This window comes from Martes martes, assembly GCF_963455335.1.
Source record: "Martes martes genome assembly, chromosome: 12".
Lineage (NCBI taxonomy): Eukaryota > Metazoa > Chordata > Mammalia > Carnivora > Mustelidae > Martes > Martes martes.
In genome coordinates, this window is record NC_137900.1 from 8,197,400 (window position 1) to 8,217,401 (window position 20,002).

Here is a 20,002-nt window from a genome sequence, read left to right on the forward strand (position 1 = left end):
CCAACAGAAGAAAAATACAGAGGATGGGCCTTCTGCAACAGAGCTAACGGCTATCAACATAGACAATATGTCAGAAAGAGAATTCAGGCTAACAATTATCCAGGCAATAGCTAGGTTGGAGAAAGCCATGGATGACCAAACAGAATTGATTAGGGCAGAATTGAAAGCGACCAGAGAGGAGGTTCATAATGTTAGCGCAGAGCTGAAGGCCACCAGGGATGAGGTTCACAACGCTCTCAATGAGTTCCAATCTAATCTAAATTCTCTAAAAGCTAGGGTAACTGAGACAGAAGATAGAATTAGTGATCTGGAGGACAAACAAATAGAGAGAAAGGATCAGGAGGAAGCCTGGAACAAACAGCTTAGAAGCCACGAAAACAGAATCAGGGAAATAAATGATGCCATGAAACGTTCCAATGTCAGAATTATTGGAATCCCTGAAGGGGAGGAGAAAGAAAGAAGTCTAGAAGATATAGTGGAACAAGTTTTTCATGAAAATTTTCCCAATCTTGCGAATGGAACAAGTGTTCATGTACTAGAAGTAGAAAGGTCCCCCCCCAAGATTATAAATTCAAAAAAAACATCCAGGCACCTCATAGTAAAATTGAGGAATCATAATTGTAGATACAATCTCTTGAAAGCCGCTAGGACAAAGAAGCTCCTTACGTACAGAGGAAAGCCCATCAGAATAACGTCAGACCTGTCCACAGAGACCTGGCAAGCCAGAAAGGGCTGGCAAGATATATTCAGGGCACTAAATGAGAAGAACATGCAGCCAAGAATACTTTATCCAGCAAGACTGACATTCAAAATGGATGGAGAGATAAAGAGTTTCCAAGACCGGCAAGGCTTGAAAGACTATGCAACCACCAAGCCGACACTGCAGGAAATATTAAGGGGGGTTCTATAAAAGAGGAAAAATCCTAAGAATAGCATTGAACAGAAATATAGAGACAATCGACAGAAAGAAAGACTTCAAAGATAACACAATGTCAATAAAAACGTATCTCTCAATAATCACTCTCAATGTGAATGGCCTAAATGCACCCATAAAACGACACAGGGTTGCAGATTGGATAAAACGACAGGACCCATCCATATGTTGTCTACAAGAGACCCATTTTGAACCTAAAGATACACCCAGACTGAAAGTGAAGGGATGGAGAAGCATCTTTCACGCCAATGGGCCTCAAAAGAAGGCCGGGGTAGCGATTCTCATATCAGATAAATTAGATTTTAAACTAAAGACGGTAGTCAGGGATACAGAAGGACACTACATCATTCTTAAAGGGACTATCCACCAAGATGATCTAACAATTGTAAATATCTATGCCCCCAATATGGGAGCAGCCAATTACATAAGAAAACTATTAATCAAGATAAAGAGTCATATTGATATGAATACTTTAATAGTAGGAGATCTTAACACGCCTCTCTCAGAAATAGACAGATCATCGACGCAGAAAATCAATAAAGAAATAAGAGCATTGAATGATACATTGGACCAGATGGACCTCATAGATATATACAGAACATTCCACCCTAAAACAACAGAATACTCATTCTTCTCAAGTGCACATGGAACCTTCTCCAGAATAGACCACATACTGGGTCACAAATCAGGGCTCAACCGATACCAAAAGACTGAGATGATTCCCTGCATATTCTCAGATCACAATGCTTTGAAACTGGAGCTCAATCACAAGGAAAAGTTCAGAAGGAACTCAAATACCTGGAAGCTAAAGACCACCTTGCTTAAGAATGCTTGGATCAACCAGGAGATCAAAGAAGAACTTAAACAATTTATGGAAACCAATGAGAACGAAGACACTTCACTCCAAAACCTATGGGATACAGCAAAGGCGGTCCTAAGGGGGAAATTCATAGCCATCCAAGCCTCCCTCAAAAAAATTGAAAAATCCAGAATACACCAGCTGTCTCTACACCTTAAAGAACTGGAGAATCAACAACAAATCAAACCAACTCCACACGTAAGAAGGGAAATAATCAAGATTAGAGCAGAGATCAACGAGGTAGAAACCAGAGATACAGTAGAACGTATCAACGAAACTAGAAGCTGGTTTTTTGAAAGAATCAATAAGATCGATAAACCATTGGCCACACTAATCCAAAAGAAAAGAGAGAAAGCCCAAATTAATAAAATTAAGAATGAAAAGGGAGAGATCACAACTAACACCAAGGAAGTAGAAACAATCATCAGAAGCTATTATCAACAGTTATATGCCAATAAGCTAAGCAACCTAGATGAAATGGATGCATTCCTGGAAAACTATAAACTCCCAAAATTGAACCAGGAAGAAATTGACAACCTGAATAGACCGATATCTAGTAACGAGATTGAAGCAGTGATCAAAAACCTCCCAAAAAACAAGAGCCCAGGACCTGACGGATTCCCTGGGGAATTCTATCAAACTTTCAAAGAAGAAATAATACCTATTCTCCTGAAGCTGTTTCAAAAAATTGAAGCAGAAGGAAAACTTCCAGACTCTTTTTATGAAGCCAGCATTACCCTGATCCCCAAACCAGGCAAAGACCCTACCAAAAAGGAGAATTTCAGACCGATATCACTGATGAATATGGATGCTAAGATTCTCAACAAGATCCTAGCAAACAGGATCCAACAGCACATTAAAAAGATTATCCACCATGACCAGGTAGGATTCATCCCTGGGTTACAAGGATGGTTCAACATTCGCAAATCAATCAATGTGATAGAACAAATCAATAAGAGAAGAGAGAAGAACCACATGATCCTCTCCATTGATGCAGAAAAAGCTTTTGACAAAATCCAGCATCCGTTCCTGATTAAAACGCTTCAAATTATAGGGATAGAGGGAACATTCCTGAACTTCATCAAATCTATCTATGAAAAACCCACAGCAAATATCATCCTCAATGGGAAAAAGCTTGCAGCCTTCCCATTGAGATCAGGAACACGACAAGGATGCCCACTCTCACCACTCTTGTTCAACATAGTATTAGAAGTCCTAGCAACAGCAATCAGACAACAAAGAGAAATAAAAGGTATCCAGATTGGCAAGGAAGAAGTCAAACTCTCTCTCTTCGCAGATGACATGATTCTTTATATGGAAAACCCGAAAGACTCCACCTCCAAACTACTAGAACTCATACAGCAATTCAGTAATGTAGCAGGATACAAAGTCAATGTCCAGAAATCAGTGGCTTTCTTATACACTAACAATGAAAATACAGAAAGGCAAATTAGAGAATCGATTCCATTTACTATAGCACCAAAAACCATAAGATACCTCGGAATAAACCTAACCAAAGAGGTTAAAGATCTGTACTTGAGGAACTACAGAACACTCCTAAAAGAAATTGAAGAAGACACAAAAAGATGGAAGACCATTCCATGCTCTTGGATGGGAAGAATAAACATCGTTAAAATGTCTATACTGCCCAGAGCAATCTATACTTTTAATGCCATTCCGATCAAAATTCCACCAGTATTTTTCAAAGAGCTGGAGCAAATAATACTAAAATTTGTATGGAATCAGAAGAGACCCCGAATTGCTAAGGAAATGTTGAAAAACAAAAATAAAACTGGTGGCATCACGTTACCTGATTTCAAGCTTTACTACAAAGCTGTGATCACCAAGACAGCATGGTACTGGCATAAAAACAGACACATGGACCAGTGGAACAGAGTAGAGAGCCCAGATATGGACCCTCAACTCTATGGTCAAATAATCTTTGACAAAACAGGAAAAAATATCCAGTGGAAAAAAGACAGTCTCTTCAATAAATGGTGCTGGGAAAACTGGACAGCGATATGTAGAAGAATGAAACTCGACCATTCTCTTACACCGTACACAAAGATAAACTCGAAATGGATAAAAGACCTCAACGTGAGACAGGAATCCATCAGAATCCTCGAGGAGAACATAGGGAGTAACCTCTTTGATATCAGCCACAGCAACTTCTTTCAAGATATGTCTCCAAAGGCGAAGGAAACAAAGGCAAAGATGAACTTCTGGGACTTCATCAAGATAAAAAGCTTCTGCACAGCAAAAGAAACAGTCATCAAAACAAAGAGGCAACCCACGGAATGGGAGAAGATATTTGCAAATGACAGTACAGATAAAAGGTTGATATCCAGGATCTATAAAGAACTCCTCAAACTCAACACACACAAAACAGATAATCATATTAAAAAATGGGCAGAAGATATGAACAGACACTTCTCCAAGGAAGACATACAAATGGCTACCAGACACATGAAAAAATGTTCATCATCACTAGCCATCAGGGAGATTCAAATCAAAACCACATTGAGATACCACCTTACACCAGTTAGAATGGCCAAAATTAGCAAGACAGGAAACAACGTGTGTTGGAGAGGATGTGGAGAAAGGGGAACCCTCTTACACTGTTGGTGGGAATGCAAACTGGTGCAGCCACTTTGGAGAACAGTGTGGAGATTCCTCAGGAAATTAAAAATAGATCTTCCCTATGACCCTGCAATTGCACTGCTGGGTATTTACCCCAAAGATACAGATGTAGTGAAAAGAAGGGCCACCTGTACCCCAATGTTTATAGCAGCAATGGCCACGGTCGCCAAACTGTGGAAAGAACCAAGATGCCCTTCAACGGATGAATGGATAAGGAAGATGTGGTCCATATACACTATGGAGTATTATGCCTCCATCAGAAAGGACGAATACCCAACTTTTGTAGCAACATGGACAGGACTGGAAGAGATTATGCTGAGTGAAATAAGTCAAACAGAGAAAGTCAAGTATCATATGGTTTCACTTATTGGTGGAGCATAACAAATAATATAGAGGACAAGGGTAGATGGAGAGGAGAAGGGAGTTGAGGGAAATTGGAAGGGGAGGTGAACCATGAGAGACTATGGACTCTGAAAAACAACCTGAGGGTTTTGAAGGGGCGGGGTGGGAGGGTGGGGGAACCAGGTGGTGGGTATTAGGGAGGGCACAGATTGCATGGAGCACTGGGTGTGGTGAAAAAACAATGAATACTGTTACGCTGAAAATAAATAAAAAATTAAAAAAAAAAAAAAACAAAGCCAGAGGTAGCAAGCTCCCTGATTTCAGACTATACTACAAGTCTACAGTAAGGAAAATGGTATGGTACTGGCAAAAAAACAGACACATAGATGAATGGAACAGGATGAGAGCTTTGAGATAAACCTACGCTTATATGGTCAAAAGAAGCAAAACTATATAATGGGGAAAAGACAGTCTCTTCAATAAATGGTGCTGGGTAGACTGGACAGCTACATGCAAAATGAAACTGGACAACTGTCTTATACCAAATACAAAATAAATTCAAAAGGCAATAAAAAGTTTAAATGTGAGACCCGAAACCATACAAATCCTCCAAGAAAACACACAGTAAGCTCATTGACATCAGTTTCAGTATTTTTTTGGTACTAGTTTCTTCAGGCAAGGGCAACAAAAGCTAAACTAAAGGGACTAGATCAAACTAAAAAACTTTTGTACACTGCAACCAACAAGAAAATGAAAAGAACCTACTGAATTTTTTAAAAAGATTTTATTTGTTTATTTGACAGGCAGAGATCACAAGCAGGCAGAGAGGCAGGCAGAGAGGGGGGAAGCAGGCTCCCTGAAAGCAGAGAGCCCGATGAGGGGCTCGATCCCAGGACCCTGAGATCATGACCTAAGCTGAAGGCAGAGGCTTTAACCCACTGAGCCACCCAGGTGCCCCTAGAACCTACTGAATGTTAAAGATATATGCAAATCATACATCCAGTGAGGGGTTAATATCCAGAATATGTAAAGAACTCACAAAATTTAATATCAGACAGAATCCAATGAAAAAATGGGCAGAGGACTTGAATAGACATTTCCCAAAGATGCCAGCCAAAAGCAACATGGAAAAAGGCTCAACATCACTCACCACGAGGGAAATATAAACCAAAACCACAATGAGAAAGCACCTCATACCTGTCAGACTGGCAATTAAAAAGAGAAGTAAGTGTTGGTGAGGATGTGAAAGAAAAAGGAACACTCATGCCCTGTTGGTGGGTATGTAAATTTGTGCAGACACAAGCAAAAACAGAATGGAGATTCTTGAAAATATTAGAAATAGTACTACCACATGATTCAGCAATGCCACTTCTGGGTATTTATCTGAAAAAGGAAAACATGAATTCAAAGAGATAGATGTACCCTTCTGTTCATTTCTGCATCCCTTTACAACAGCCAAGATATGGAAGTGACCCAAGATCTACTGATAGAGGAATGGATGAAAATGTGATCTATATACACAATGAAATAGTACTCAGCCACAAAAAAGAATGAAATCTTGCCATTTGCTACCACATGGATAGATCGAGAGGATATTATGTTAAGTGAAATAACTCAGGCAGAGAAAGGCAAATACCATGTAATTTCATTTAAGTATGAAATCTAGAAAAAAACCAAATGGACAAAATAGACGATAGATACAGAAGACAAATGACTGATTACCAGAGCGGGGAGGTCTTGTGAAAGGGACTTCACAAACCTTGATTTATAAGATAAAGTCTTGGACATATAATGGACAGCATAGGGAATACAGCCAATAATACTGTAATAAGTTTTTATGGATTCAGATAATTAACTAGACCAGTTGTAGTATATGAAAATATCAAATCACTATGATGTACACCTGAAACTAAGAGGATACAGTATGTCAATCATACTTCAATAAAAAGATCCATCTATATGCTCCCTACAAAAGAATTCAGATCTAAAGAAATACAGACTAAGAGTGATGGGATGGAGAAAGACAGTCCATACAAATCAAAACCCAAACAAAGTTTATTAAAAAATAAACTTTTAAAGAAGACTGGAATAAGTACATGAGCATTACATAATGATGCAGGGGTCCATCCACCAAGAGGATATAACACTGTGAATATTACTGAACCCATCATAGGCTCATCTACATACATCAAGCAAATATTAATGGACCTAAAGAAAGAAATAGCAATTTTAAAGCACATGACTTTACTACACCCAGTGACATCAGTGGAGAGATCAACCAGACAGAAAAGCAATATGGAAACATAGGTCTTAAGTGACATGTTGGATCAGAGGGCCTTAACAGATACATACAGACCATTTCCTCCAAAAAGCAACAGAATACACATTTTTCTTAAGTGCCCACGGAACAATCTCCAGGATAAGTCATACATGAGGCCATAAAACTAGTCTGAATAAACTTAAGAAGACTGAAAGAGAAAGCATCTTTTCTGACACAATGGTATGAAAATAGAAATTAATTTTAGGAAGAAAACTGACACATTAAAATGCAGAGATTAAACAATGTTACTGAACAACCTACGGGTCAAGAAAAAAAAAATCAAAGGAGAAATAAAAAATTACACTGATGAAATGAAAACGAAAACACAGCATACCAAAACTTAGACTACAAAAGCCCTTCTAAGAGGCTACACTGGGAAAAAAGAAAAATCTCAAACAACCTATTTTTATACCTCAACAGACTAGAAGGACAAACCAAGTCCAAAGTTAGTAAAAAGAATAAGATCATAGAGCTCAGAGCAGAAATAAATGAACAAGACTGTAAAAAGACAAAGATCAATGAAACTAAAAGCTGTTTCTTTGAAAACCAACAAAACGGACAAACCTTTGGCTACATTCACCAAGAAGAAAAGGCCTCACAATCAGAAATGAAAGGGAAGTTACAACTGATACCACTGAAACACAAAGGAGCTTATGAGACTACTATGAACAATTAATATGGCAACAAATTGGACCACCTAGAAGAAATGAATTCCTAGAAATATACAACCTACCAAGACTGAATCATAAAAAGAGAGAAAATATGAACAGATCAATTATTGTGTAAGAAGATCAAATCAGTCATCACTCCAGGGTGCCTGGCTGGCTCAGTCGGTAGAGCATATGACTCTTGATCTTGGGACTGTAAGTGTGAGCCCTGTGTTGGATACAAAGATTACTTAAAAATAAAATCTTAAGGAAAAATAGAGGGATTTATTCCAGGCATGCAAGGATGGTTTAAATCCGTAAGTCAACCAACATGATACATCACATTAACAGAACAAAGGATAAAAATCATGATCGTCTCAATAGATGTAGAAAAATCATGTGACAAAATTCAACATCCATTTATGATAGAAACTCTCAACAAAGTACATATAGAGGGACACTATCTCAACATACTAAAGGCCGTATGTGACAAGACCATGGCTGATACTACATTTGGTGGAGAAAATCTGAAAGCCTTTCCTCTAAAATCAGGATCAAAAACAAGGACGCCCACTCTTGCCACTTTCATCCAACACAGTATTGGAAGTCCTACCCTGAGAAGTTAGGCAAGAAAAAGAAAAGGCACCCATGCTGGAAAGGATGAAGAAAAACTGCCACTATTTGCAGATCTTACTAGATATAGAAAACCTTAATGACTTCAAAATATGTTAGAGCTAATCAAAGAATTCAATGGAAGGATACAAAATCAGTACACCACAATCTTTCTGTATGCTAGTAACAAGCTATGAGAAAAATTAAGAAAACGATTCCACTTACAGTTGCTTCCCAAAGAATAAAATACCTAGGAATAAATTTAACCACGCAGGTGAAAGACCTGTACACCGAAAACTATCAGGTATTAAATGAAACAACGTGAAGCACACACAGAGAAACGGAAAAAATTTTAGTGCTATCAACTAGAAGAAAGAGCACTGTTAATATGTCCATACTACCCAGAGCAACCTGTAGATTCAAGGCAATCTATCAAAATTCCAATGGGATTTTTCACAGAAATCAAAGAAAAATTCCCTAAAATCTGTGTGAAACCACAATAGATCCAGAGTAGCCAAAGCCATTTTCAGACAGAACAAAGGTGGAACATTCACTGATTTCAAACTATATTACAAACTTATAGCAATCAAAACAGTATGGTACTGGCATTAAAAATACACACTTAGGGGCACCTGGGTGGCTCCGTGGGTTAAGCCGCTCCCTTTGGCTCAGGACATGATCTCAGGGTCCTGGGATTGAGCCCCGCACTGGGCTCTCTGCTCAGCGGGGAGCCTGCTTCCCCACCCCTGTCTCTCTGCCTGCCTCTCTGCCTACTTGTGATCTCTGTCAATAAATAAATAAATACTTAAAAAAATACACACATAGATCAATGAAACAGAATAGAGAGCCTAGAAGTAAAGCACACACATGATCAATTTACAACAGAGCCATAAATGTACCACAGTGAAGGGACAGTTTCTTCAGTAAGTGGTACTGGGAAAACAGGACAGGCACATGCAAAAAAATGAAACTGGACCACTACCTGACACATAACAAGAATTATTATAACATGGACTGAAGACTTGAGCATACGATCCAAAACCATAAAACTCCTAGAAGAAAACAGGCAGTGAGATCCTTGACATTGGTCTTGACTTAGGTGTCTGCTCTGAAAAATTATTGCTAGCAAAAGCAAAAATAAACAAGTGTGACTGTATCAGATGCAAAAGCTTCTACACAACAATGGAAACCATCCACAAAATGAAAAAGTACCGAATGGGAGGAAAAAAACCAAAACCTGCAAATCATCTCTGTTAAGAAGTTAATACTCGCGGGGCACCTGGGTGACTCAGTGGGTTAGAGCCTCTGCCTTCGGCTCACGTCATGATCCCAGGGTTCAGGGATCGAGCCCCACATCTGGCTCTCTGCTCGGCAGGGAGCCTGCTTCCCCATCTCTCTCTCTCTCTCTCTCTCTCTCTGCCTGCCTCTTCACCTACCTGTGATCTCTGTCTGTCAAATAAATAAATAAATAAAATCTTTAAAAAAGAAAGAAAGAAAGAAAGAAGGAAAGAAAGAAGGAAAGAAAGAAAGAAAGAAGTTAATACTTGCAATCTATAAAGGTCTCCTACAAATCAACAGCAAAACAATCCAATTAAAAAAAAGGGCCAAGGGGGGCGCCTGGGTGGCTCAGTGGGTTAAAGCCTCTGCCTTCAGCTCAGGTCATGATCTCAGGGTCCTGGGATCAAGCCCTACGTCGGGCTCTCCACTTAGCGGGGAGCCTGCTTCCCTTCCTCTCTCTCTGCCTGCCTCTCTGCCTACTTGTGATCTCTGTCTGTCAAATAAATAAATAAAATCTTTTTAAAAGGGGGGGGGCAAGAATTTAGACAGACACTTTCCCAAAGACGTATATAGATGGCCAACAAGTACAGAAAAAGGTGCTCAACATCTCTCAGCATCAGGGAAATGGGAGATCAAATCCACAATGAGGCCTCACCTCACACCTGTGAAAATGGCTGGAGTCAAGAAGACCAGAAGCAAGAGTGCTGGTGTGGATGTGGAGAAGAGGGGGCCCTAGAACAATACTGGTGGGGATGTAAATTTGTGTGGCCACCATGGAAAACAGTGTAGAGGGTCCTCAAAAATTTAAAAAAAAAAAAAAAAAGGATATTATTCATCAATTCCAAGTGTGGGTGTTTCCATGAAGAAAATAATCCTAACTTAAAAAGACGTGTGAACCCCCGTGTTCACTGCAGCATCACTTACAGTCTGGATTTGAAAACAACGAAGTGCTCACTGAGGAGTGAATAAAGAAAATGGGGGGGGGGGGCGGTGTCCGGGTAAGTGGTGGAATATAATTCAGCCAAAAAATAATGAAATCCTGCCATCTGTGGCAATGTGGATGGACCCAGAGGACATTATACTAAGTGAAATGAGCAAGATAAATACCCGTATGATTTTACTTTAATGTGAATTCTTACAAATAAAACCAAAAAACAAGAACCAAAACCCTGAAGCTGGCTGCCAGAGGTGGGGTTGGAGGGTGAGTGAAGGGGGTTCAAAAGGTCCTTTTAGGTAGAAAATCAGTAAGTCTGGTGGGTTACGGTAGCGCATGGTAACTACAGTTAGTAATACTGTGTATGTGATAGTTGCTAAAAAAGGAGATCTAGGATCCCGGCAAAAGAAAACACGTGTAACTGTTTGTGGTGATGCCTATCAATCAGATTTACTGTGATCATTTTACAATACATACAACGACCAGTATGTTGTACACCTGAAACTAACATGTCACTTATACCCTCAGTTTTAACAAGAAAAAGTGGAAAGAGAGGCAGAAAATAGGGTCAGAGAGAGGCAGCGTGAGTACAATGTTCTCGCCTTCAGCCTCCAGACAGACCCACAGCACCCGGGGACCTACAGACTTGTGAAGTAGTAAATTTGGGTTGTTTAATCCACTATGTTTGTGCTGGTTTGTGACGGCGGCCCCAGAAAGCTCACACCGCGTCTCAGGAGAGCTCAGAGAAACTAAGCCGCAAGGGGTGAGAGGGCAGCTCTGTGAAAGTGGATTAGAGATGTGCCTGTAAAGGAAGGAAGGATCTCATTGAGGTCCCTTAGGTGGAGCTAAGGCATCAAATGCTGGGTTATCAGAACTGGGGAATAACCGTGTGGAATTAGAGAAGGTAAAATTAATAAAAGGCAGACTCACTGAAAAGATGACACCGAGAACAGATGTGGGTGTGGGGACACAAGACACTCATCACACTGCTGACAGAGATCACAACTCCACGCTGGGGGGCAGGACTCCTGTGTCTGATGTTTGAAAAATGTCTGCAGTGAATCAGGGGTAGACATTTTCAGGGGAAGTATTTAGAGTAAGACTGATAGGTTTCTTGGACTCAATAATGAATGGTAACACATACTGCTGTCCGAAGGCACTCACTGCTATGGGGAAATGTTCATAAAATAGAAAAACTAGGCTACGAAACAGTGTGCTGTGCTCTTACAAAGAAAATAGGTAGAGAAAAAACTGGAAGGCACACTCTCAAAATGCTAAATGTATACTGGGTAGTGGAATTACAAATGGTCCTTTCTTAAGAAAAAATATTTTCCAAGTTGTCTGTACTAAATATGTAATCAGGAACAAACCTAATAAAAAAAGTTTGAAGTGTATCTGTACTGTTTCACACAGCAGACCGTAAACTACTGGGATTAATTACCTGGAGAGGAGGTATGGGGTGAGGATTTAATTAGGTAGGAAAGTTTTGAGTTTTGAAGGCAGCCTTAACCTTGTATAAATACAAGAATTATCAACCAGAGCTGGAATGAAGCTAAGACAGAAGAGGTCTAGGGTGCAAAATTTTTGAATGGATAAAGAATATGTGATACACAAACACACACAAACACATACACACACACACAATATAATATTACGCAGCCATAAAAAGAACGAAATTTGGCCATTTGCCAGCAACATGGATGGAGCTAGAATATCACAGTCAATGAAATAAGTCAGCAAGATGGTGGAGTAGAAGACCTAAATATCATCGGGTACCAGGAGTTCAGCTGGATAGTTATCAAACCATTCCGGACACCTACAAACTCAACAGGAGAGAGAAGAGAAGAAGAGCAGCAATTCGAGGAACCGAAAATCGACCACTCTCGGGAAGGTAGGACGTGCAGAGAAGTGAATCCGAAAGGAGGGGGAAGATACACCGCAGGGGGAGGGGCCGGCTCCCGGGAAGCAGTGGAGCAGCAGAGCACAAGACCAGAACTTGTAGAAGTCTGCTCTGCTGAGGGACGTCGCTCCAGAGACTAAGCAGGGGTGGAGCCCTCATGGGGACAGTGTGGTCTCAGGTCCCACAGGGTCACAGAAAGACCAAGGGTGTCTGAGTGTGGCAGAGCTCCCAGGTATCAGAGCGGGGTAGCTCGCTGTGGAGACGGAGATGAGGAGGGGGCTCGCGGCTCAGGGTTACCTTAAACCGTGATCCGCGGCACAGTTGGACCACTACTCTTCAAGCAGGGACCCCACAGGTGGCAGATCCGGGGAGTCTCCTTCCTTCCTCCTCTGGGAGGAGCAGCACAGGAGCATACGGCAGAAATCTGCTGCGTTTGGAGACTCCAAATGGGGCCGCGCGCCAGAGACAAATGCTCAGTCACAGGCCAGGTGAGCTCAGAGTGTGGCCAGAGACCAGGGAGACGGGAGTGATTGAGCGCTTTTCTTCACTGTGGAGTGGGGTCCCAGCTCTTGGCTCCTCTGGGTGGAGACTGGGAGGCGGCCATTTTCATTCCCGTCCTCTACGGGAAAGCGTTCTACAGAACGCTTTCAGGGAACAAAAGCTCCCGAGAGCGAACACAAGCAGATTACTTAGCCTGGCCCCTGGCAAGAGCAGTGCAATTCCTCCTCAGGCAAAGACATTTGAGAATCACTGCAACAGGCCCCTCCCCAGAAGATCAGCAAGAACATCCAGCCAAGACCAAGTTTACTGATCAATCAGAACTGCGGAACGACAGAGCTAAGGGAAAGCAACACAGAATTCATGGCTTTTCCCATGATTCTTTACTCTTTCAAAGTTAAATTTTTTAAATTTTATTTTTTCCTTATTCTATTTTTTTTTCATTTTTCACATGCCTATTTTAACACTTTTTAACTATCTTATCAATACCTTTTTAAAAATCTTTTTTCATTTGCATTGCTATAGTCATATTCTATCCCTTCATTGTAGTTAATCTTATTTTTGGTATACATATAGGTTTTTCTTTCTTTAAAATTTTGGGAAACAATTTCTTCTAACAGATCAAAATATACCCTAAATCCAGCACATGGCTTTGTGAAATGTGAAAGATCACATTCTTTTTTTCAACCCACTTATCAATTCCTTTTTTAGAATGTTTTTAATTTTCATCCTTACAGTCATATTCCATCCCTACATCATGTTTACCCTAATTTGTGTATATATATATAAGCTTTTTATTCTTTAAAATTTTGGGAGGTAGTTTCTTCTAACAGACCAAAATACAGCCAAAAATCAAGTGTGTGGCTCTGTTCTGTTCCCCAGTCTAATATACATTTTTTTTTTCTTTTTTTCCTCCTTTCTTCTCCCCGCCGTTTAGGGTCTTTTCTGATTTGGTTAGTATATATTTTTCTGGGGTGGTTGGTACCCTTTTGGTATTTTGTTCTCTCATTCATCTATTCTTACCTGGATAAAATGACAAGGCGGAAAAACTCACCTCAAAAAGAGAATAAGAGGCAGTACTGAAGGCTAGGGACCCAATCAATATGGACATTAGTAATATGTCAGAATTAGAGTTCAGAATGATGATTATCAAGGTGCTAGCTAGGCTTGAAAAAAGCACGGAAGATACTAGAGAATCCCTTTCCAGAGAAATAACAGAACTAAAATCTAACCAAGCTGAAATCAAAAAAGCTATTGATGAGATGCAATAAAAAATGGAGGCTCATACTGCTAGGATAAACGAGGCAGAAGAGAGAATTAGTGATTTAGAAGACCAAATGATGGAGAAAAAAGAAGCCGAGAAAAGACAAACAACTACTAGACCACAAGGGGAGAATTCGAGAGAGAAGTGATACCATAAGATGAAACAATATTAGAATAATTGGAATCCCAGAAGAAGAGAGAGGGAGGGGCAGAAGGTATATTATAGCAAATTATAGTAGAGAATTTCCCTAATTTGGCAAAGGGAACAAGCAACAAAATCCAGAAAGCACAGAGAATCCCCCTGAAAATAAATAAAAATAGGTCCACACCCCATCATCTAATAGTAAAACTTACAAGTCTCACTGAAAAGGAGAAAATCCTGAAAGCAGCTCAGGACAAGAGGTCTGCAACATAAAATGGTAGAAATGCTAGAATGGCAGCAGACCTATCCACAGAGACCTGGCAGGCCAGAAAGGACTGGCATGATACATTCAGAGCACTAAATGAGAAAAATACACAGCCGAATACCATATCCAGCTAGGCTGTCATTGAAAATAGGAGAGATAAAAAGCTTCCAGGACAAACAAAAACTAAAAGAATTTGTAAACACCAAACCAGCTCTACAGGAAATACTGAAAGGGGTCCTCCAAGCAAAGAGAGAGCCTAAAAGAAACATACCAGAAAGGAACAGAGACAATATACAGTAACAGTCACCTTACAGGTAATATGATGGCACTAAACTCCTATTTTTCACTAGTTACCCTGAATGTAAATGGGCTAAATGCCCCAATCAAAAGACACCGGATATCAGAATGGATTAAAAAAAAACAAAACCCACCAATATGCTGTCTACAAGAAACTCATTTTAGACCCAAAGACACCTCTAGATTTAAAGCGAGGGGATAGAAAACAATTTACCATGCTAATGGACATCAAAAGAAAGCTGGAGTGGCAATCCTTATATCAGATAAATTAGATTTCAAGCCAAAGACTATAATAAGAGATAAGGAAGGACACTATATCATACTCAAAGGGTCTTTCAAACAAGAAGATCTAACAATTCTAAATATCTATGCCCCAAACATGGGAGCAGCCAACTATATAAACCAATTAATAACAAAATCAAAGAAACACATCAACAATAATACAGTGTAGTAGGGGACTTTAACAACCCCCTCACTGAAATGGACAGATCTTCTAAGCAAAAGATCAACAAGGAAATAAAGGCTTTAAATGACACACTGGACAAGATGGACATCACAAGATATATTTAGAACATTCCATCCCAAAGCAACAGAATATACATTCTAGAGAGTGCACATGGAACATTCTCCAGAACAGATCACATCCTGGGTCACAAATCAGGTCTCAACCAGTACCAAAAGATTGGATCATTCCCTGCATATTTTCAGACCACAATGCTTTGAAAGTAAAACTCAACCAGAAGAGGAAAGTTGGAAAGAACTCAAATACATGGAGGCTAAAGAGCATCCTACTAAGGAATGAATGGGTCAACCAGGAAATTAAAGAAGAATTTAAAAAATTCATGGAAACAAATGAAAATGAAAACACAACTGTTCAAAATCTGTGGGACATAGCAAAGGCGGTCCTGAGAGGAAAGTATACAGCAATAAAGGCCTTTCTCAAGAAACAAGAGGTCTCAAGTACACAAACTAACCCTACACCTAAAGGAGCTGGAGAAAAAAACAGCAAAGAAAACCTAAACCCAGCAGGAGACAAGGAATAATGAAGATCAGAGCAGAAATCAATGAAATAGAAACCAAAAGGACAGTAGAACACATCAACAAAACTAGAAGCTGGTTCTCTGAAATAATTAGTAAGATTGATAAACCCATGAAAGCTATTCCCCTAAGGTCAGGAACACAGCAGGGATGTCCACTATCACCACTACTATTTAACATAGTACTAGAAGTCCTAGCCTCAGCAATCAGACAATGAAAATAAATAAAAAGCATCTGAATCAGCAAAGAAGTAGTCAAACTCTCACTCTTTGCAGATGATATGATACTTTATGTGGAAAACCCAAAAGACTCCACTCCAAAACTGCTAGAACTCATAAAGGAATTCAGTAAAGTGTCAGGATATAAAATTAATGCACAGAAATCAGTTGCATTCTATACTCCAACAGCAAGACAGAAGAAAGAGAGATTAAGGAGTCGATCCCATTCACAATTGCACCCAAAACCATGAGATAACTAGGAATAAACCTAACCAAAGAAGCCAAGAGTCTATAATCAGAAAACTATAAAGTACTCATGAAAGAAACTGAGGAAGACACAAAGAAATGGAAAAACGTTCTGTGCTCATGGATTGGAAGAACAACTATGGTGAAAATGTCTATGCTACCTAAGCAAACTACACATTTAATGCAATCCCTATCAAAATACCACCAACTTTTTTCAAAGAAATGGAATACATAATCCTAAAATTCATATGGAACCAGAAAAGACCCTGAATAACCAGAGGAATGTTGAAGAAGAAAACCAAAGTAGGCTGCAACACAATTCCAGACTTCAAGCTCTATTACAAAGCTGTCATCATCAAGACAGTATGGTACTGGCACAAAAACAGACACATAGATCAATGGAACAAAATAGAGAGCCCAGAAATGGACCCTCAACTCTATGGTCAACTCATCTTGGACAAAGCAGGAGAGAACGTCCAGTGGAAAAAAGACAGCCTCTTCAACAAATGGTGTCGGGAAAATTGGACAGCCACATGCAGAAGAATGAAACTGAACCATTTCCTTACACCACACACAATAACAGACTCAGAATGGATGAAAGACCTCAATGTGAGAAAGGAATCCATCAAAATCTTTGAGGGGAACACAGGCAGCAACCTCTTCGACCTCAGCCGCGGCACCTTATTCCTAGAAATATCTCCAAAAGCAAGGGAAGCAAGGGCAAAAATGAACTACTGGGACTTCATCAGGATGAAAAGCTTTTGCACAGCAAAGGAAACAGTCAACAAAACCAAAGACAACTGACAGAATGGGAGAAGATATTAGCAAATGACATATCATGTAAAGGGCTAGTATCCAAAATCTAGAAAGAACTTATCAAACTCAACACCCAAAGAACTTATCAAACTCAACACCCAAAGAATCAAGAAATGGGCAGAAGACATGAACAGACATTTCTGCAAAGAAGACATCCAGATGGCCAACAGACACAAGAAAAAGTGCTCCACATCCCTCGGCATCAGGGAAATACAAATCAAAACCACAGTGAGAGACCACCTCACACCAGTCAGAATGGCTAAAATTAACGTCAGGAAACGACAGGTGCTGGTGAGGATGTGGAGAGAGGGGAACCCTTCTACACTGTTGGTGGGAATGCAAGCTGGTGCAGCCATTCTGGAAAACACTATGGAGGTTCCTATAAAGTTGAAAATAGAGCCACCCTATGACCCAGCAATCTCACTACTGGGTATTTACCCTAAAGATACAAATGTAGTGATCCCAAAGGGCAGGTGCACCTGAATGTTTATAGCAGCAATGTCCACAATAGCCAAACTATGGAAGGAACCTAGATGTCCATCAACAAATGAATGGATAAAGAGGATGTGGTGTACACACACACACACACACACACACACAGGAATACTATGCATCCATGAAGAAAAAAAACCCCCAAATCCTGTTCTTTGCAACAACATGGATGGATCTAGAGGGTATTAAGCTGAGTGAAATAAGTCAGTCAGAGGAAGACAACTATCACATGATCTCTCTGATATGAGGAATTTGAGAGGCAGGGCGGGGGGCTGTCAGGGGTTAGGGAGGGAAAAAAATTTAACAAGATGGGATTGGGAGGGAGACAAACCATTAAACACTCTTAATTTCAGAAAACAAAGCGAAGGTTGCTGGGGGGTGGGGGAGGGAGGGACAGGAGGTCTGGGTGACGGACATTGGGGAGGGTATGTGCCATGGTGAGTGCTGTGAACTGTGTAACACTGATGATTCACAGACCTCTACCCCTGGGGCTAATAATACATTATATGTTAGTAAAATAAAAATAAGTCAGAGAAAGATAAATACCACATGATCCCACTCATAGGTAGATTTTAAGGCACCAAAAAAACGAGCTAAGGAGAAAGAAACAAAGCAAGAAACAGACCCTTAACTAGAGAGAACAACCTGAGGGTTACCAGAGGGGAGGTTGGAGGGATGGGGGAAGGAGGTGATGGGGATGAAGGACAGTGCTCACCTGAAAAGCACCAAGAGATGTACAGAATTACTGAATAATTACTGAATCACTCTATGGTACACCTGAAACTAACGTAACACTGCATGGTAACTATTCTGCCGTTAAAATAAAAAAAAATTAAGAAAACGTCTGAACACACCAAAATTTAGCAATCCCGGTAAATATCCCGATGCAGTATTAGAAAAAACTCAAAGTTAATGCCCCCCAAAAATCCACGATGAACAAAATACCAAAACTTAAATAAAGACTGGATCCATGTTTGATCCATGATGGCTAAGAAGGACAACTTTCCAACCCATTTTGACAATTATTTGCTGAGACACAGATTCTCCCAGTGGGCTTGGTCCTGGGCCCAGCAGCCTCAGGATTCCCTGGGAGCAGGTCAGATATGCTCCCAAGCCCCAACACAGGTTACAAAATCAGAAACTCTGGGGGTGGCACCCACAGGTCAACACTCCATCAGTCCCTCCAGGGGAGAAGATCACCATGTTACACAACAGATAGGCATGAACAGCCACGTGAGTAGAAAATGTATTTCACGCTGACTTCTCAAAGACGACATTCACTGAGTCTTCGCTAGGAGGCCGGCCCAACGCTAAGCTCCTTGTGCGCCGGGGGGGTTTTAATACCCAGCTTTTATATAGAAGGAAAGTAACCTTGAGCAGGGTTACCCACCTGGCCTGAGGTTGCCCAGCAAGGACACAGGAGACCAGGGAATGGAATCCAGATCTGTGGGGCTGGAAAATCTGTTTTGTTAGCCCCCAGGGAACCGGCGACGTGGGGGGCAAAGGGCAGAGAAGCAGAGTAAGCGAAGGCCTGGGCTTACCCTCGGACTCGGACTCCTCCTCATCCTCTTCCTCCTCCTCTTCATTGCTGTCGTCCTCGCTCTCTTCCTCTTTGGCGATTTTCTGCCGAGCGCTCTTAAACACGGACTGGAGGACGATCGAGTCTTCGTAGATCTAAAGGGTCATGGTGGTACCAGTTACAAACCACAAACTGAGGACCCAAGATCCTCCTGACTGCTCTGTGCTGGGTGAGTCTATTAGAAACAGTGGTAGTTTTCACGCCTGCAGGAAGCCCATCAGGAAAAAGCTGAACTCAAACACTGACACACCCATTTGTGGTTGAAATAATTTGTGTGCGTGTGTGTGTGCTCACGCGCGCGCCCACGTGCATGGGTATAAATACTTAGGGGAGGGTGGGCTTCTGTAAGATAGCCTCTCATTTTTGATAACAAAAAGAGTGTTTTAAAAACTGCATTTCTTGGGCGCCTGGGTGGCTCAGTAGGTTAAAGCCTCTGCCTTCAGCTCAGGTCGTGATCCCGGGGTCCTGGGATCGAACCCCGAGTTGGGCTCTCTGCTCGGCGGGGAGCCTGCTTGTCCCTTTTCTCTCTGCCTGCTTGTGATCTCTGTTAAATAAATGAATAAAATCTTAAAAAAAAAAACTGCATTTCTTATTTGAGTTATTCTATCCAAAGCTGTGGTAAAGTGAGCTCCTTAAACACGCAAAAGCCCTAACAAAATGGAGGCTCATGTTTATCATCGGT

General features: G+C 40.7%; 1 protein-coding gene across 8 annotated transcripts in view; it reads right to left on the minus strand.

Moving 5' to 3' along the window:
• Window positions 1–20,002, minus strand: part of SMARCA2 (SWI/SNF related BAF chromatin remodeling complex subunit ATPase 2) — a 192,762-nt gene that overhangs the window by 13,486 nt on the left and 159,274 nt on the right. For all 8 annotated transcript variants that reach the window (XM_080819931.1, XM_080819933.1, XM_080819932.1 and 5 more), the window contains one exon: window positions 19,283–19,415. In XM_080819931.1, the coding sequence (XP_080676057.1) occupies window positions 19,283–19,415 (133 nt within the window). The remainder of the gene's footprint in view (window positions 1–19,282; window positions 19,416–20,002) is intronic.